At 33.5% G+C, this 21,544-nt stretch overlaps 1 protein-coding gene across 1 annotated transcript in view; it reads left to right on the forward strand.

The window, feature by feature from the left end:
* The window catches only part of DDX60 (DExD/H-box helicase 60), a 116,586-nt gene that overhangs the window by 46,793 nt on the left and 48,249 nt on the right, over positions 1-21,544 (forward strand). The window contains exons 14-25 of the mRNA XM_080796705.1: positions 573-819; positions 2,537-2,703; positions 3,256-3,411; positions 4,780-4,929; positions 7,527-7,646; positions 8,798-8,893; positions 11,815-11,930; positions 12,825-12,967; positions 13,054-13,163; positions 17,471-17,575; positions 18,152-18,280; positions 19,381-19,505. Coding sequence (XP_080652831.1) covers positions 573-819; positions 2,537-2,703; positions 3,256-3,411; positions 4,780-4,929; positions 7,527-7,646; positions 8,798-8,893; positions 11,815-11,930; positions 12,825-12,967; positions 13,054-13,163; positions 17,471-17,575; positions 18,152-18,280; positions 19,381-19,505 — 1,664 coding nt within the window. The remainder of the gene's footprint in view (positions 1-572; positions 820-2,536; positions 2,704-3,255; positions 3,412-4,779; positions 4,930-7,526; positions 7,647-8,797; positions 8,894-11,814; positions 11,931-12,824; positions 12,968-13,053; positions 13,164-17,470; positions 17,576-18,151; positions 18,281-19,380; positions 19,506-21,544) is intronic.

Genomic DNA, 21,544 nt, shown 5'->3' on the forward strand with positions numbered 1-21,544 from the left:
ATTTCTGTTTCAAGAAAGTTAATCTAGATAGGAGGTATGACAAGTAAAATCATAACTACAGTATATGTCATGGGTACTTTTATAGAGAGATGCTCTGGCAGAGGAGAAATATATGAGTTAAGCTTGGGAGTTAGGAAAGGCTTCATAGAAGAAATATCTTGAAGGACAAGTAGGAGACAGGGAGATGACAATGGAAAAATGGAAGAGGAAAATCCAATCCAGAGAGAGCAGCAGGAAGCAATGCAGGAGACATGAGAAAACAGTGGCCTGATGTTTCCAATTTTTTAAATTTACTCTTTGATTTATAATCTAATCTATACAACTCAGAAATCTGCACAGTTATCTGCAGAGAGGCTTTATAGTGATTAAATTTAATTGTCATAAGTTTTTAATTAAGAGAGGGTTTAATTTTAAGAAATAAGTACTGAACCTAAAATTGTTCCTATTCAAGAATGGAATGATGGTCAAAATAACCAATATACGCTTAAAAATATTGTCTCATATATGAAATTTAATCTTGGAATATTTCCAACTTGTTTCATGATATGCTTCTTTTCCCCCTTTTTGGGCAGGAGACCAAGGCTGAAATAATTACTAGAGAGAATAAAAAGAGATTATTTGCTAAGGAAGAGGAAAAAGAGGAGAAAAAATGGAGTGTTCTGTCATTTTCTATTGAAGAGGAAATGAAAGAGAACTTAAACTCTGGAATAAAGAACCTGGAAGATTTTTTGAAATCATGTAAAAGTAACTCAGTGAAATTCCGAGTTGAAATGGTAGCATTGACTGCCTGCTTAAAAGCATGGAAAGAACATTGCCGAGGTAAATTTATGTGATTTTGTGTTTTTTGTTTTGATGAACTGGAGAATTAATCAAAGGATGTAATGATGATATGCGATTTTATCCTCACAGAATTCCTCTAAAGATTACTTCTTTTATCAGTGAGCAATGAAATCTCAAAGTAGCACATTCCTAAGCAAATTCAAATCAAATCAGTCGAAGGTAGGCTTAAGAATAACTTCTTATAAAACTGTGGGCATAGTCAAAGGAACCAACAAAGACGGTGAGGCACTCTGGGAGATCTGTCTCTCATTTTTGAAATCTGAAGTGCAAACATTTTCTTTCTGGGTAAAACTAAAGATTATGTTTGCCAGCCATGTTGAATTCTTCTAAATGTTGCCGTGACACCCATGTGCTGTACTTTGCAATTTCTATAACACATAGTAGAATAAAAAAGAGACAAGAAGAAGAAGATAAGGGGAAATAAACCTGGGTAAAGATACATAAATTAGTAACAGATAAATGATATGTGCCATAAGAATTCCAAACTGACAATTCTTCCCAGTAACCTAGTTGATCTGTCTGTCTCTGGCATCTCCACACTTGAATCCATTTAATAAATGGTCACTGGATCCTTCCCCCACCCCCCCCCCCACTACTCTCATTGTGTTAACTTCAAAAGCCCTCAGCCTTTCACTGTGGATTTTTTCACAGTGAGAAGCAGAAGATCTGGCTTATATATTTCTCCCCAAACAAGCTGTTGTATCAGAATTTGCAGCTGACTCCTACTAAGAAAGATCAGAATTAAATGGTTTACTCTCCTGAGGGGAAAATTCTATATTAAATTCTTTTTAGTCTCTTTTATTTTTTTTATTTTATTTTTTTTTTTTAGTATTCAGTGGATGTTTGGTAATATATGTTAGATAGCTAAAACATAGGTTTATTGGAAGAAATTTGAAATTAAGAACAGCCCTATGGGGCACCTGGGTGGCTCAGTGGGTTAAAGCCTCTGCCTCCGGCTCAGGTCATGATCCCAGAGTTCTGGGATCGAGCCCCACATCAGGCTCTCTGCTCAGTGGGGAGCCTGCTTCCTCCTCTCTCTCTGCCTGCCTCTCTGCCTACTTGCGGTCTCTGTCTGTCAAATAAATAAATAAAATCTTAAAAAAAAAAAAAAAAAAAGAACAGCCCTAACATGGTAAGTATGGAAAGGTTAGCAGTTAGGAAGAATAAAAAGAATGTAATAACCATGCAGAAATGAAGAAGAATTAGCAAACTCTGTATTTGTCAGTTGTAATAGACTAATTGAAAACCTCCAATGATTGTGCGAAATAGTTATCTATGGTCAACAGTAGGACTCAATAAATTTTGCAAAGTTTTTAACCAGATATTTAGAGTCATCTAAATATTTTTTTTGACGATAGTAGAGACGGCATGAAAATAATAGGTAAGAAAATATTTGTTGTTCCCCAGAACACTTAATACAACCTTGAGCTTTAATAATCTTATTACTATCATGAACTATAAGACTTTTCCCTGTCTCCTTTATTTGCACAGCTATTTCCCAGTTATCCATAGAAATGACGAAGTAGGTATAGGCGCACTTTAATTATATTTTACCTAGTCATCTGTATTCCAAAACCTTTATTAATGTTAAATAAAATAATTAGGTCAGATTGATAGCCTGGATGACTAATCTTTGATAATCAAACATTATTTTTGATGGCCTTTATAAAAATGATATTGTTTATTATTTGCCAAGGTGAAACCACAAAAGATTTAAATATAGCTGTTCAAATGATGAAAAGGATCCATTCCTTGATGGAAAAGTACCCAGAACTTTTGCAGGAGGCAGATCAGCAACTCATAGCCAGATGCCTGAAGTATTTAGGATTTGATGAATTGGCAAGTTCTTTATATCCAACCCAGGTAATTTTCAGAATAGCTCCATTTTAATAGAATAATTATGGGATGTACATAAAGTGTTTTGCAAATGCAGTCACTTCTTCTAGATTTTTTCTTTTTTTAACTGACAATATTTACTCCTATGTTCAATCATTACTAGTAATTCAGCTGCCCAAACTTGAAATAAACTAGAATTAGAAAACCTATACAAATACTTGTCTGAACAAACAGATGCCAGATAATTTCTGCAGACCCTTTAAACTAATACTGTATTTAATTCTAGCAAACAATTTAAAAACTATATTGTGATTGTTTAGTTGTCTTTAAGTGTATTAGATTGTAGCTACAAATACCATAATGGATATTTGAAAATATTGATGTCTGTCAATGTACTCACAGTTAAGATGATGATTGAGGTGGTAAAGAACTTCATCAATAAATACTACAAAATTGAAAAGATGGTAAACTGCTTTTCTTGTAAAAAGTACTCAGTAATACATTAAATTAATTACCTAATTACTTAAATAATGTTGTAGTTTAAAATCACTCTCCAAATGGACTTTTGAAATAATGTAGGTTGCAAGAGATGACATAAAGAAGAAAATAGATAAATACTCAATTGGCATTGGGCCAGTTCGGTTTCAACTACAGTACATGGGCCATTATTTGATACGAGATGAGAGAAAAGATCCAGATCCCAGAGTTCAGGATTTTATTCCTGACACATGGCAGGTAATAACTGAATGAAACAAAAATCTTACTTTATTTGTATTTTATCATTAAATGTAATATCAGGAGCTTCTCATTATTGTGGCTTTACATATTATATTCAGCATGAACTTCATATTGAGTCATGTTATTTAAAATTATTTTATCATTGGAAATGATGAAATGGAAAGTCTTTTCCGTTTAAAGGAACTGAAATTTTCATTTTGTTCATTTTTTATAAATGGAGGTACTTTAATGAATTCACATATATTTTTAAAGTTCTGTCTGTGTCATCCAGTTATATCATTGTGGAACAACCTCCATGTTTTCCCTGTGTCAATAGGAGATTTCATATGTAAATGCACACAGAGCAGTTTTGGTAGTTTAAGCAATATAGAATTTTTTAGATATTCACATGCTATACCTGTCACCATCATAGCCATTATTCTATACATACATGTAAAATTGATGGATATAAAACTTGGGATAAAATGATATGTTTCTGCATAGATTAAACCATATAAAATTGCTAATAAATGAATGTATTTACCTACAAACATGCAATTTCATAGGTTCAGTCTACTAGACTTCAAATTCAGAATATGAATTTATCTTTCTTATGTTGATGATAGTGTAAGATCTTTAAAAATTCCTGCCTCCTTTTCAGGAATGGGAGGACCTGTTCCTTACTTTAGTGTAGGACACAAAGCTGCCAAGTGCTCTTTATTAATTCCACACACATTTCAATTCTTCTGCGTCCATCTAATTTTGAGATGTGGCCCAGAGTGGACCAACATTAAGAGTGTGCAGACAGGTTTGGGGATATTTATCCATCTTCTGCCCATCATAGATATTTTTGATTCTTTGATTAGTCATCATTTTGATGAATAAAAGCATAAACTGAGGGGTTGAAGTTTCTTGTGCCCTCCAAAGTAGGTACCTGACATTCTTTTGTATGTAAAGAAAAGATAAGTAGTGAAATTATGAAGGATTGATTTTCTTTCCCTTAGCTATCATTTCACTATTACAAAAATACACACTGGCTACTTCTTAGAACTTAATTTCTCAAAGCCTTTAGAGAAGCACTCTACTGAATCAATGAAAAATACTTAGATAAAAAGAAAATCTTCTCAATGACGAGATATTTTATTCAGGCTCATTTTCCATTTTTCACACACAAACTCACCTCCAGATGCTCAAAAGCATAGCAATCCTGTCTTCTGAGAGAATGCCATGAGTTCTTCAGATTTTCCTATGTGTTTCTTCATGCGTTTTCAACTCCCCATCATTCCATATGAAATTCAGAAAATTATAATAGAAGTGTATTCACCGATTTGCTTTGGTAACATGCTGTTCATATTATTGATGTGAATGGTGCTCTGAACCCTGCAGCGAGAGCTTCTTGATGTTGTGGATAATAATGAGTCAGCAGTGATTGTTGCCCCAACGTCCTCAGGCAAAACCTATGCTTCCTACTACTGCATGGAGAAGGTGCTGAAGGAGAGCAGTGAAGGGGTGGTCGTGTATGTTGCACCAACAAAGGTAGCCCTCAAGTGACTCGAATTTTCTTTCATTCCTAAACTTCTCTTTTAAAATAATACATGTACTCACACAGTGAATCTATTTCACTTTTTATTATTTGTTTATTTTCTAGTTTTATTGATCTATAATTGACATATAACATTGTATTATTTAAGGTGTACCACACATAATTTGATTTATTTATATATTGTGAAATGATTGCCACAGTAAGTTTAGTTAACATCCATCACCTCATATACTTACAAACTTTTTTCTTTATGATAAGAACTTTTAAGATCTATACTCAGCAACTTTCAAATATGCAATGCAGTATTGTTAACTATATTGCCATGCTGTACATTACATATGTACTACTTATATATATTGTAACTGGAAGTTTGCACCTTTTGTCCACCTTCACCCGTTTCACCCACTATCTCCAACTCCTACCTCTGGCATCCATCAATTTGTTCTGTTTCTATAACTTTCACTTTATTTTGTGACCTGTATTTTCTCCTTCCAGTTTTAGAGGCTAACGTAACACTTTTCTCAGAACCATTGTGAGGAAAAGGTCTGGTCTTGTGATTTTGTCATTCAGCATTATGCTTACTTTGAGAGAAGCACTCACACTTTGCTGGGCAATATTGAGTCACTTAGGAATCTAATATTGGCTTTGCAGGGTTTATGGAATTTATCTGATTTGCTCTTGGGCATGCGTGACTGGCCTGTTTCTCAAGCCAATTTGTTTTGTCATATTTCTTTTAAGTCTATTACTGCTTAATGTTAAATTTAAAAACAGAAAATATGATCTTTGTCATTAGGGAGAAAGTTTGACTTTCAGAAAGTGTAAGTTTGCATATCCTCACTCATAACCCTTGTAAAGTGATTACTCTTAGAAAAGGCACATTTAGTTTAAATAACTTTAATTCTATAGATTAAAATGAATTCAGACTCCATTTAAGCTTCTAGGAAAAGTTTAGTGAATTGTGGTCAGCCTCAGAACCAGATTGATCAATATGATTAGTTGAAATGAGCACTCTATTTTTTATTGTAGCTTTTTTGTTTTTCATGGCTTAATAAGTGCTCAATGCTGAAAATTAGTAATATATATAAAAAATTAACCTAGCTAGAAGTAGAATTTTAGTAACAACACGGTTACTTTTTGCCAAATTACTCTTTTAAAAGTTTAAATCCATTTTTATTCCCACTGACAGATATGGCAGTGTGTATTCTCTTATCTTCTCTAACATTTCTATTATTATTAAAATGTTTTGCCATACTAACAGGTGAAACTGCTATCTCGTATTTAAATTTGCTTTTCTGTGATCACTAGTCATTTGGGTATCTTTATGTGATTTTGGGCACTGACATTTTTTTATTCATGAACTACTTATAGATGCATTTGCCCGTTTGTCTTTTACTTTGGGGGAAGTGAGATTGTCTTTTCATTGATTTGTTTTGTATACTAAGTACATTGCTTTTTATGTATCATAGCATATACTTTTATTGGTTATTTTGTCTTCTTACTATGTTGAGTCATATTAGTGATAATGTTTTATTAATATCTTTGTGTACTCAGGTCTATCAGTATTTTCATTTAATGTTTCTGTGTGTGCTCAGATATGTGGAAATGTTCACTTTTTAGTGTCTTTATGCTTATGTTTTAAAATTTATGTTTTATGGGTTTTTTAAAAAAGATTTTATTTATTTATTTGACAGAGAGACAGAGATCACAAGTAGGCAGAGAGAGAGAGAGAGGGAAGCAGGCTCCCCGCTGAGCAGAGAGCCCGATGCGGGACTTGATCCCAAGACCCTGAGATCATGACTTGAGCTGAAGGCAGAGGCTTAACCCCCTGAGCCACCCAGGCGCCCCTAAAATTTATGTTTTAATCTATGTGTTACTTTTGAGGGGGGCATAAAGTATAAAATAGATGTTCATAGATTCCACATTCTCAGATTCCACTAGTCACCTGATCCAAAGTATTCATGTATATCTTCAAACTTCAGATGTCTGAAGGTAGTTCCCAAATAGAAGAACCACATATCTATCTGACAATCCTTCACTTGGTCTTTCTTCTATAGTAGACTCACAGCTTCTTTCTAAGCCTTGGTCATACAGGTATTCATCTATTTTTTTCTGATATATGAGCAACATTTCCTGTTTTTTCCTTCTGATTAAGCCATATTTCCCCCCATTTTACTTTAAGTTGAGGTTTATCAATGTGGCTCACATGCTTAGTCAAATATCTCAAAGAGAGCATGTTAGTGTATTTAGAGTAGATGGGTGTAAGAAAGGTGCTGTTAAGCTTTCTGACTTTTTTTAAAAAGATTTTTAAAAAAATTTATTTGAGAGAGAGAGAGAGTGCGAGAGAGCATGAGAGGGGAGAAGATCAGAGGTAGAAGAAGACTCCCCATGGAGCAGGGAGCCTGATGCAGGACTCAATCCCGCGTGTCTAGGATCATGACCTGAGCCGAAGGCAGTTGCTCAACCAACTGAGCCACCCAGGCACCCCAAGCTCTCTGACTTTTAACTGTATTTTTAGACAGTTCCTGTCATTCTCTGAGGTTTCATCTGTGCTTTATAATGTGATTATTGAATTTCTTCCCTTGTCAATCAGGCTCTTGTTAATCAAGTGGCAGCAACTGTTCAGAATCGTTTCACCAAAAATCTGCCACATGGTGAAGCTCTATGTGGTGTTTTTACAAGGGACTATCGTCATGATGCCCTAAACTGTCAGGTAGGATATATTAATTAATGCATTTGTTATCAAATTATATAATAGTACTAATATATTTCTCTTTCACGAAATTCAGCATCTTCACAAAGCCTCATGGAAATAATTTTTTGAATTTGCAAAAGATGAAATGGCTTTACAGAAAATTTAATATTGTTATATTCCCAAGAGTTGAGAAATAGCACTCATCTTTCTCTAAGAACACTTAGGTTTGAACTCCAGATTTCAGTTATAGTTTATTACATTATCTTGGTTTATAAATGGGTTAAAAATGATCTGAAGAACCCAATGCTATAAAAAATTAATAAACAATTTCTAATCAGAATGACTTTTTCTTGATAACCAGGATATTCTCACTTTTCTTGATGAGTAAGATAATCATAATTTAAAAAATGTATTATTGATAGAATACCTGATGCTAAGTAAGCCATAGATAGTTTTCCTCCTTAACAAATTCATAAATATACAATTAAGACTGAACAAAAAGTGAAAAGATGATTATAATACGTTGCAGGGAAAACATTAAGATGTGTTACCCAGATTGCCTTTCAAGGATGGACTTGCTGCCCAGATGTTGGGAGAGTGGTCAAGACAAATGCCAGCTGTCAGTTCCTCTAGTTCTGCCTCCACAGTCCCTGTCCTGTGGTTGAGCTAGGCAGGGGTATAAATGCTGGGACATTTCAGCCTCATGTGGAATAGCTCTGACAGCCAGTATTCACTCCAGAATTCTGTGCCAGGTTCGTCAAGGTTTCATCAGGCCTGTTTTGAAGTATAACTTCTCCCTCAGCCCAATTCTTCTTCTCCCCACATCCATAGTTGTTGATCCTATATAGACATTTTTTAAACAAAACTATCTCAGGGTCAGATTGAAGAAATAAACCTGTGATGATTAACTCTATTTGTATTATTTTGCTTATAAATAAGAATTTAAACTTCAAATCTGGTATTTTTCCACTTTGACTTATAAGAATTACAGTTTCATAAAGTTTAACCTAATATATCATAATTTTAATGAAATATTCTCAGAAGTGATATTATATCATAATTATTAGCAGGTATATTCAGGAGTTTTAACTCTATTTTTCATATTCTTATAACAAAGTCTGCACATAGTAAAGTACTCAAAATTTTTGTTTATACAATGTTATTTTTAGGTACTTATTACAGTTCCTGTCTGCTTTGAAATTCTGCTATTAGCTCCTCATCGCCAAACGTGGGTGAAAAGGATCAGATATGTTATATTTGACGAGGTAGGTTTGGTATTGTTTCTCTAGGTTGATTTCCTAGTGTACATAAGTGCTATAATGAAGATATTTGGTGCTTTAAGACATTTATCCTTTTGTATAGAGTTCTAGTTGTGGGGGGTACTTCCTTCTGAATGGTTTCCTCAGTGAATCATACTGTCTTTTGGCTGCATTTTGCTGTTGTGACTCAATAGGGGATGTTGGTATATGCTGCAGAGGTCTGTGTAACAAGGCAGAATTAACCACCATGACATAAGTTTTCCTGGTAGAGATTTCAAAATCCAGTCTTTGACTTCTAGAGCAAAGCATTTTGGTCTCTAACAATGATAGCAGTTACATGAATTATTTTGTCAGTCATCAAACACAACAGAAAACAAATGTCCAGTCAAAACACAACAGAGAGTTTTCCAAAAGTGTATGTGAGGGAAACTATAAAGGTTAGTGTGGTAATTCAGAGCTAGTAACTTACCCCTATGCTTAAAGGGACAAGTCAAAGAAGCAGTTACTGATACGCAGAAGGAGATTGATTGAGGTAGCCGTATTTTGAGTACTTATCTTATTTGAGGGACATAGCTAGTTCAAGATAACCTTTCAGGAAGGGATCCAATGAAATAAAGATGTCATTTTTCCTTCCTGCTCTTGATCCCTTGCCAAGGTTCTCCATTGGCCAAGTCCAAGGGAACCAGAGAGCATTGGAGTCTTTGAAGTGATCTCCCTGGCTAGAGAGACCAGGATGGAAAATAATGGAAGTTTATAGAGACGAATGGAAGATATTTATAGCATTTTATAGTATTTATAAATGTTATAAAATTTTATAGCATTTATAAATATTTATAACATTTTATCCTTATATTTTATTTTGTATTTTAATAAATGTATATTTTATATATATTAAAATATATTTATATAATATAAAATACATGTTTAATGTATTATATATTAAATATATAAATATATATTTATTAAATATTATATGCTATCTGTTTATTAAATGCTTATTATAGTCATTTATTTTATTTGTGTATATTATATATATTTTACTTATTATATATGTTATAATACCTGATTTATATATAGCATATATTTATATAATATATAATTATGTATTATATTTATGTATTTATATAATACATATAAAATATATATTTATAAAATATTTATTATATTTATGTATTCATTTATATATAACATATGTTATATATATATTTATATGTTTAAAATATAATTTTATATGTAATATATAAAATACACATATACATATTTTATATATTTTATTTATTTAATATTTATATTAAATAATATATATTAAATAGATATTAAATAAATATGTATTAAATATTTATAACATTTTATGCTTATATTTTATTAAGGATATTTATTGAAAGATATTTAAAATATTATAAAAGGATATATTCCTTTGCTCCAAGGAAATTCAGCCTGAAGTGGAAGAAGATGATAAGCTTGTATTTAACTTAACTATTCTTGTTGTAAACTTGGAGCTACTAAGTAGGCTATATGTTTTATTTGTTTGATACTGATTTTTTGGTGCTTATTTTTAGTTACTCTGTATATATTGCATCTTGAAGGCTTTGAATATTTCTGTTCAAAATAAAAATTCAACAATTCTCTGTAATCAAGAACTTGAGTTGTACTCTAATTTCAAAACTCTGAAATGGTATGGCATTGGGTACCTTAACTTCCCCAGTTTTATATAAGGTAAAGCTGAAGGGTTTTGAAGGCTAATGCCAATTCTAGCAGGGTCAGAGGAAAGTACTATCTGCTTTTACAAAGCGTTCAGCAGAGTTGTATATTATCTAACCAGGCCAAAACCAAATGGGCAGTGGAAAAAAAAACTTTTACTCTCTGTCTCAGGTGGTCCTTTCCAACTAATTGCTAGGCTTCATAATTTAATCTGTTTAAAGAAGACTACCTTTGAGAATCTTCTCTGAAGTGAGTTCAGTTTGCATTATTTGATTAAAAGACATTCATTCATTAATTTAGCAAATATTTAAGGGGTGCCCCTCCCATGCCAGGCACTGTTGGTGTTGGGAATGCCCAGGTCTAGAGTCACAGAGTAATTGAAAAAAAGAGAATTAAACAAGTAAGCACACAAACAAGTACACATGTGACTATGCCAAGCCCATATTGGTACATACTGTAAAGGGAAAGAACATGCTGGCATGACTGATAATGGCAGGAAGGCCATAGGAGAGCAACTCTGGAGTGGCAGTCAGCAAAGTCCTTCTAATGATGTGACATTAGCCTGAACTGTGCAAGCTGAAAAGAGGGGTAAAAGCATGTTATGCAGAAGGAATGATACATGAAAAAGCTCTGGGGTAGGAAAGGTGTGTTCAAGGAACACCGGAAAGTCTAGTATGTCCTAAGCAGAGGGGGAGCAGGATGGGACAGAATGACTTAATAACGAAGCTAGAGAGGCAAGAGGGGGACAAATTAAGTATAGTGTACACCCTGTTAAGGAGTTAACATTCTGTTCCATTTGCAAAGGAAGATATTGAAGAAATTTAATTAGGGACATGGACTGATCTAATTTGTCTTTAAGACATATCGTTTTTGCTGTGATAGAAGAATTAGAGGACATCAAGGGAAACTAGGTGGTAGTCAGGAGGATATTGTAGTGGTGCAGCTGAGTCATGATGGTGGATTGGGTGACAGTACACATTGGAGAGAAATGCATAGATTTGAAAGAAATTTTTGAAAGTAAGAGAAATAGGAATTATTGATGGATTGGTTATGGGGATTGAAGAAAATTTGTGTCAAGATGTTCTATTACCTGATTCTGGATATTTATATAAACTTGGCATCGTCAATAGAGGGAACATGAAACTGTATGGTGATTTGAGCTTCTGTGTCTTATTTTCATTTGCTATTTTAAAATCAGCTTTTTAAAGGAGAATTTTTTTTAATAGGTCCATTGTCTTGGTGGAGAAATTGGAGCAGAAGTCTGGGAGCATCTCCTTGTCATGATCCGATGCCCTTTTCTGGCTCTTTCAGCTACCATAAGTAACCCTCAGCATCTCACTGAGTAGGTATTATGTTCCAATTTGGATAAATGCATTTCAGTTTTAAATTTTATACTTTCTATATAGGTTCTGAAGACTTTCCTAACTTTCTGGTGAGTTTACTAACTTATCCTTGGCTGTTCAAGCAACAGAGCATCTATCACACTTCTTGGCAGGTGCTGAGAAAGGCCACACTCAGTAAGGGAAAATCAAGGACTGTCCCAGCCAGATCTGCTATTGAGTAGAAAATTTCTTCCATATGTCAAAAAAAGTCCACCAGCAGTGATAGATTTATATTCTTTTTTTTTTCTGTCCTTTAGCAAGAAAGAAAAAATGAAATAGTATAATGACATCCCCTGACACAGACCTTGAGATTTCTTCTGTTGTCCCACTTTGTAGATGTTTAGAAAGATAGCAAAACCTTACTAATTGAAAAACCCATATCATTTTGGGCTAGATTTTTGCCTCATTGCTATAACAATTATAGCAAAGGCTACTGTGTGTCATACAGTATTCTAAGTGTTTTGCAAATAGCAAATTATTAATATTAATAATTAGTATTTTAATAATACTAATTTAATAATTAATATTGATAATTAACATTAATAATTTATTAATACCCAACAACCCTTATGATTTACTATTTCCATTACTACTATTGAATCATATTTCTACTACTATTATTATTTTCATTTTTATGGAATGTAGAATGTGGAAAATGAAGTACAAACAATGTAAGTGATTCAACCAAGGGCAACTGACGGCAGTAAGGAGGCTGGGATTCAGTCTCAGGTAGTCTGCCTCTAAGGCCTATTCCTTTAATTATAATTTTTAAGGCATCTTTATTTAAAATATTTAATGTCACAAGAAGTAGTATTATATTGCTGTCTGCATAAAATGTAAATTTATTTTTTAAGGTGGCTACAATCAGTAAAACACTACTGGAAACAAGAAGACAATACAATGAGAAAAAATACTGCTTTTGATAGAAATGCTGTCTGTTGTGCCAATTCTCCCAAAGATTACTTCCAAATAAAGGAATCATATAAAGTTAGACTTGGTATGTTTGGAATTTTTCTTTTACTTCAAAATCATTGCAGTCCTTATGTGTCCACTGATTTGGGAATTCTTCCTCTTCATTGTTAGTGCTCTATGGTGAGAGATACAATGATTTAGAGAAGCATATATGTTCAATAAAACATCATGACATCTGTTTCGATCATTTTCACCCATGTGCTGCACTAACAACAGATCATGTAAGTAATACTTTAGCCATATTTGTCCTGACTAATATAAATTAATTGTATATATGTTAAAATTGAAAAGCTGCCTAGTTGATTCTTAGGAGAACTGTAGAATAGATACTTTGTAACAGATATTTAACATTAGTTTTATTTTTTATTTAGTTTATTGAATATATTTGACATGTAAGTATAAATTTATGGTGTATAACATGTTAATTTGATATATTTATATATTGTAAAATAATTGTGATAGCAATATTAGCACTTCTATCACATTATATAATTATACTACAATATTATTGTCCATATTTATTATACTGTGCATTAAATCTCTATGTCGTATTTACTTTTGGCAAATTTGTGCCTTTAAACAACACTGATCTTAACTCCCCTATCTCACATCCCCTGGTAACTGTCATTTTACTGTGTTTTTTACGAGTTTGACTTTTTTAGATTCCACGTATAAGTGATATTATGCTGACACTTGTATTTCTCTGCCTGACTTATCTCTGTATAACTAAGCATAGTGTGCTTGGTACATTTATGTTGTTTCAAGTGGCAGGATATCGTCCTTTCTCAGGGTTGAAGAATATTTATTAACATCAGTTTTTTCAAAGTAAGAAAAATAACTTTGTAGTCGTCAGTGAACCCTCAGTGATGTCTGGATCCACAAGGCTTAAACATGACTACAAGTTTTAGTCATTTTTTTGACTGAAGTTTTTTTGGTTTATTTATTTATTCTTGGACATTATCTTTGCCCATTGTCCTTCCCAGTACCCATGTCTTTCTGTCCACCTTTGTGACACTAACCCTTAGTGCACAACTATATGTGGACAGCTCCTAGAACATGTGAGAATCTGATCACTGTCAGTTAGGTTAAATAAGGAAAAGACATTTCACTAATGTAACAATCATAACATGATTTTTTGGTAGTGAATCAATACAGTGGAGGTCTCAGGATATTATTTGGAGCAACGAGGTGTCTGTGGGGGAAGACTTCTTAATTTTCCAGGCTTAATTCTCTTCCTTTCTCATCCTACTCTTAGGAATAACCCATTCAAGCTCTCATTGCCTCTCAAAGTGATAATTAGTCATTATTTGTCTTCCTTTCAAAACCTAGCAAGTAGAATATATTCTAAATTTTGTTGTCAGGTAAAACTCCTAACACATAATTATGATCTTGCCAAGTTTAATGGCTTTCCTTTGGAAGTGATTAAATTCATAGCTCCTTGGCTTGGCTTCCTAGGTCTTCTCTGACCTGGCCCCAAAACCTGATGTATCTTATGTGGACGTCCTCATGATTTATATTGCTCCTGGACTCCATCAGCAGATGCCAAATGCCAGTTGTTCAGATCCTGTTTATCTTTTTTTTTTTTTTTAAAAGATTTTATTTATTTATTTGACAGACAAAGATCACAGGTAGGCAGGGTGGCAGGCAGAGAGAGAGGAAGGGAAGCAGGCTCCCTGCAGAGCAGAGAGCCGGATGCAGGGCTGGATCCCAGGACCCTGGGATCATGACCTGAGCCGAAGGCAGAGGCTTTAACCCACTGAGCCACCCAGGTTCCCTCAGATCCTCTTTATCTTGTATGACTCTTTTTTCTTTTTTTAAGATCTTATTTATTTGACACAGATAGAGAGATCACAAGTAGGCAGAGAGGCAGGAAGAGAGAGAGGGGGAAGCAGGCTCCCCGCGGAGCAGAGAGCCCGATGTGGGGCTCGATCCCAGGACTCTGGGATTATGACCTGAGCCGAAGGCAGAGGCTTAACCCACTGAGCCACCCAGGTGCCCTTGTATGACTCTTCCAATGTGAAACATCTTCGGAGTCCTTCTGTGACTTTGTTAGCTGGATGTAATCTTGCCATAGCACCTTGTCTGTATTTCTTGTATGACACCAATCATGATCAGCTTACTGCCAAAGTTGTTGATATACATGTCTCCTTTATCTTACTAGAATAACTCCTTGAAGACAAATTTTATGTCCTTATGAGTTCCTAAACACTGTGTATATAAAAGATGCTTAATAAATATATATTAAGTAAAGACAGCCAACTTAAATTGATCATTTCCTTTATTTCTAAGAATTTTATGTATTTTATCTCTTTTAACGATCACAACAGTTTTAGGATGGATGTGTTGTTGATATTACCATTTTACAAATGAGAACAGTGAGGCATAGAGCATTTAACTAACTCATTATTGCACCAAAAGTAAGTGGTGGGGCCAGGATGCAACCAAGATCAACTTCAGAGTTTGCCCTATCATCACAGTTTTCTGAATGATCTATTGAACAAATACCTAAATGATTGAATGAATGAGAATCACTTTATAGCCTTTGGGCTATGATGCAATGGCTTCTAAAAGCAACCAAATGAATCCTAATCATGGTAATTTTTTTTTAAATTTAATTTCTTTTCAGTGTAACAGAATTCATTGTTTATGCACCACACCGAGGGCTCCATGCAATACGTGCCCTCCATAATACCTACCACCAGGCTCCCCCAACCTCCCATTCCCTGCCCCTTCAAAACCCTCGGATTGTTTTTCAGAGTCCATAGTCTCTCATGGTTCATCTCACCCTCCAGTTTCCCTCAACTCCCTTCTCCTCTCCATCTCCCCATGTCATCATGGTAATTTTCTAATAAGATTTTATTTCAGAAGTTTCTCTTTGTGTGTCAATAGCCCAATCCAAACCCTAAATAAAACTAAAATATGGACAAAATCCCTGTGACCTCACACCTTAGATTTAGAATATGGGTGATAACCCACACATAAATAAGTCTTCTTTTTCTGTCTCTATCTTTCTGTCTCCTTCTTTCTTTCCCCACTGTCACCTGACATTTTTAAAACAGCATAGTATTTAAAAAATTATTTATTTTGTATAGGATGGTTCCAGGCAGGTTGTCTTTAAGTAGCAATGAGTGCAGTGATTTGGAGTACCTAGCAAGATTGGCATTTTGGTCCAAGTGCCTTTCCCCTATTTTCACTAGCTATTAGTGGGGTCACTGGAAAGCAAAAGAATTGCTACAGTATGCTCTGACCCCGTATGACTTCTGCAAAGATCATGCTGTTGTATGAATCTTCTTAAGACTTCTGGACTTTTGCAGAAGGAATGGAGGATAAACTCAAAGGGCATTATTAAATGTGTTTTGATAGCTGTGTGCGTAGCATGTGTTTATATAGTGTGTTTCTTAAAGTAGCAGCAATACAAAGCGAGCAGACCTTCCCAAATGAGTAAATTATTCTTGATGTTGTATAGTATACTTCAGATTAATATGAAAGAACTCAGTGGCACGAAAAAGCATAATAAATTGTTGTAACCTAAAGAGAAGAACCATCCACCCTGACTGTTGCCCCTACAGCTTAGTCACAGAAATAGTTTGAGAAGGGAAGGGGTGAAACAGGATGAGTAGGGTGGCCTTAATTCAACTGAGGTGAAGGACTGCCCTTCAATCATATGAGGCTTATTTCTGGTAAAAGAAAAAAAAAAAAAAAAAAAACAGAGCTTGGCCTTTGCAACCAATTACCATGCCACAGAGGAGTAGCTCCTGGAGAGCTGTCAGCCCCAGGAAGTCATGGAAGGAACTGTTGCCTCTTTCTGCTCAGTACAGATCTATTCTTACCATCACTTGGGGGCATTAGGGACAATGTGGTTTGCAAAATAGCATCATGATATAATACTATTGTGTTTACAAATGTAGGATGGTACAAATTTATGACCTTTTATTTCTCTTCCTTCTCAATGTAGACTGGCTCAGGTTTTGCCTTTTCATTAGTTACTAGGTAGTGGAGAACAACTGAATTGAATTCCCAGCTTTTAGCCACAGAATTATTAAACTGATTTTAAAAATTAAGACTTGTGAGTTGATCATTGACAGTCGAGACATCAACTGTCAGATATTTCACTGGACTTGTTACATACATTATCTAACTTGATTCTTGCAACAAATCTATGGCACAGGCAGAATTGTCCATTTTAGAAACTGAGAAACTCAGGCTTCTATAAAAGACTAAGTAAGAGACTTAAGAAATCACAAGCATTCTAGTGACAGAAATAAGATTTATATTTTAAAAACTGTGATAACTTTTGGATTTATCTTACATATATGTTTTTTAGTTAGGCAAAATAATATACTACTCTCAAGTAGGATTAATAAGAGAACACAATGCTTACATTCCAAAAATAACATAATCAGTTACTATGTTGACATAATGCAGCCTCATGTTCGGGGATTTTACACATGCTCACAGGGCAAAGGACAGACAGAATATGAGACAAAATGAAAGAATATTAAAATTTTTAATTTTATTTTAAATGTAGATTGAAAAGTATGGATTTCCTTCTGATCTTACCCTTTCCCCTCGAGAAACCATCCAGCTTTATGATACCATGTTTCAATTCTGGGAAAGCTGGCCCAGGGCCCAGGTAAGTAATAATTACATATTTGATTTGAATTAATTTTATTACAGTAGATGGTAACATTGATGTTCAGAAAGACAAATTCTAACCCTTTCTGATTATGTGCATCTAATCTTTTAAAATTATAGATGGTTTCCAAAACAAAATCATCCCTCCTCCGACACTCTTCTTGCTAACATATTGTGTTTTACTTTAATGGTATGTAATGCCATTGAATTCTAGAAGATATTTCTTCTTTCAGTTTCTGGGATATTTTTGATATTTTAGTCTCCTTTTACATCTTGGATTCATACTCCTTCATTTTCTCATTGTACTCCCCTTTTCCCTTTATACCCTAATTGCTGTCTGTTTTCATCTTCTATGTGGTTGTGCTCTGCATTGTTTCTTTGAAGAGAACTCTTCAAAGAGTTCCTATTCCATCCTATTAGGTTTACATACTGGAAACTTTGAGGGGATAAAAAGACATTCAATAGTCTGTACTCCCAAGAAGCTTATAATTCTGTTAAATGAAATGCACAATTGAGAAACATCTTTGGATTATCTTGCATAATTTTATTTAATTTTGTGCTGTTTCTTTTCAAGGAATTTGATCCAGAAAAATTCATTCATTTTAAAAATAAAATAGTCATTAAAAAGTTGGATGCTAGAAAATATGAAGAGAGCTTAAAGGCAGAATTAACAAGCTGGATCAAAAATGGCCATGCTGAGGAGGTAATCACACATGTTTTTGGCAAAACCCTATGTTCCTTGTTTTCTTGAGTTACATTGTTTTCATCATCATTATTATTATTATTACTATTATTTTAGTCTTCAATGTTCATTTTACAACTCTAGGCAGAATGGAAATCTAATGATTCTGAGGTAGAATAGAAAGAGGAAAAGGACATTTCTTTTTGTTTAATCCTTTGTACTTTCTAAAACACATCCCAGAAGCCACAGGTTCCTGTTCAGTGTTACAATAGGACAAGAACAGCAGTGTCACTATCCACAGTCAGTGTTTTTGATGCCGTGGCAGCAGAGAGATTGAAATCATAGTAACAGTTGCTCAGAAGAAGCCTTTATACCTTTCATCATTTTTGTCTCGGGATTTTTTTTCTTTTATGATCTTTATTTCAATTTGTAGGAACTAATTGTGTATTAAAGTGTTCACCTGGGGTCATATAAGTTTTCATATTTATATTAAATAAGTTGATGGTCTTTATATTTTGAAGTTTGTTTTATTGTCATACATTAAGGTTTCTCATTTTTGGTGAGTGATTTATATTAGACTTTTCCCATTTGAGTTTTTTCCATTACATTTTTTTAAATATTTTTATTTCTTTTCAGCGTAACAGAATTCATTTTAACTCAGGTAATCTCCTCTCACTCAGAAACATAATTAATTTATATTTTCTTCCATTTATTTTGTCATTTAAAAACTTTCAAAAGGTATTTGAAAGTGGTTTTCATACAGGATATGGAAAGAAACTGATTTACCCCACCTTCTGCCGTAGTGGTACCAAGCATCATTTGCTAACAACTTCTTTCTGACTGACTTTTGTTGTCTTACATAATTGCATGTTAAATTGCATATATGTATGCGTGTATATTGTATTAGTCTTTTTGTTGTTGTTCTTTGATGTACTGATTTGTGTATTTTTTGATGGTTCTTTATAAAATGTTATATTTTCATAAATATTTTATTATATTTTATTTTAAAGAAGCACAGAAATAGAGATTAGACAACTATGAAAATATTTTAGCCAAAAGTAGTAATTCCTTTTTTTATTGTGCAGAATTTAAAACTAATAATTTTTTGTTCATTGCTACAGGCCAAAATGGTTCTGAGGAATCTTAGTCCTGATTCAGTTTTTAGTTCAGAAAACATGATAAGAATGTTTCCACTTCTTGTTGAAAAGCTAAGGAAAATGGAAAAGTTACCGGCATTATTTTTTTTGTAAGTCATTTAATTTAATTAGTTTTTGTTTGTAATTTGTAACTGGCTTATTCTTTTAAGTTGAGGAAAATTACACAAACTTTACTGTTGTAATTAGGTACTCATAACTATTTTTGGTGCTCATTTGTTATCAGAATACATATATAAAAAATAGACCTTTCTAGTTCAAAAAAATATTTAGTTCTTTTTTTTTTTTTTTAAATTATTTGACAGAGACAGACAAAGCAAGAGAGGGAACAGAAGCAGAGGGAGTGGGAGAGGGAGAAGCAGGCTTCCTGCCCAGCAGGCTCCCATTGGGGAGCCCGAGGGGGGGCTTGATCCCAGGACCCTGGGATCATGACCTGAGAGGAAGGCAGAGTCTTAACAACTGAAACACCAAAGTACCCCCCCAAAATATTTAGTTCTTAAAAATACCAGTTCTTAAAAAACTATTTTTACTTGTGCTATTACAAATTACCATCTTTGAATAGTCTCCTACTCCATTTTTTATCTTTCTACTGTAAACTATTATATTTTATTTAAGTCTTGTAAATTTCCAGTAAATATTGAGATATTTTGCAAAATAAATTGAATGTTTACACACACAGGTATCCCACGTAAAATTAAAGTATCCTTACAACATACTAGCATATTTACTGGTGTGGCATTTTATTGTTTTTAATTTATAGTTCTGAGAACTGTAACAGACACACTGCTGTCTTGCTGAAGTTTATATGCTATAGCATGAAAATAGCTTAAAGTTGAATGTAATTATCCAGTTTTGGTGAGGTATAAGTTATAGCAAAATATGTTCATTAAATGGGTAATACTCTGTATCCTGGATTAACTTTGATCACATAGTTTGGGATCAGAGTAAAATGCTTTCTTTACTTTTGACAATTTCAAACTACTTTCAGCCATGGAAGTTTAAGCAGGCCACATATATAAACAAACAAATGAACAAATAGATAAATAAACAAAGCTACATAATCTTGTTCAGCTGGCAAAGTTTAATGAAATTTGTTTACACATAAATAGACATACAGTAATTAATCATTATTGGTGGTATATATTTAAAATAATGATGATAATTAAATGTATGGTTGTGTTTGGAATTTTGGAGATTGCAGTATAATTGGTCCTCTTACCTGTGTTGTTTGGACAAGGAAAATAAATTTCTGAACTACCAAGAAGTTACAAAGCTCACCTACTTTACTTTAGAGCATGACTACAGATTTAGTTAGAAACAAACACAATTTTGTGCACCTGAGATATTTCTGAAAGCCTAACTACAATATAGAAATAAAAAAATAACTATTTATTTTTCATGCACACATACATACTTAAAACATTTAAGAAGTAAAATATTTTCACCCAATATGTGAAGGAAGTCAAGAGTTAAACTTCCAGGTAAAAAATAGATAAGTCATGGGAATGTAAGGTACAACATAGATAATCTGGTTAATAATGGTATATTTTATATTTGAAGTTTGCTAAGAGATTAGTTCTTAAAAGTTCTTGTCGCCAGAAAACAAATTCTGTAGCTGTGTGTAGTAACATGTTAATTAGACTGATGTGATCATTTCATAACATATGCAAATATTGAATCATTATGTTATATACCTGAAATTAATATAATCCTGTATGTTAATTTTACTGCAATTAAAAAAAAATAAAGGACAGAGTACGACAGAATACATAGTATTTTGTGCACCTATAAAAGCTTCTTTGGAAACTACTTAGGAGCACAATCACTATATTTTGTAGTATGGGCAAGCTAATGAAATAAATGGAACATGACTTTTTTTTCTAACGTGGTTTCTTAATTTATGTCCCATTAGTAGTTCATAAGGTTTCCATTTTGACCTGTCATCACAAGCTTGTGGGATTGGTTTTTCTAAATGTTATTATTCTGATTGTGTAAAATCATGTCTTGCTACTGTTGTAATTTACATTACTCTGATCAGTGTTAAAGTTGAGCATTTCTTTCAAGTAAGTAGTCTTTTAATTTTTTCCTCATGTGCTATTCAAATAACTTTTCTTTTGGGTTTCACACCTTT

Source organism: Martes martes (genome assembly GCF_963455335.1).
Source record: "Martes martes genome assembly, chromosome: 2".
Classification (NCBI taxonomy): domain Eukaryota; kingdom Metazoa; phylum Chordata; class Mammalia; order Carnivora; family Mustelidae; genus Martes; species Martes martes.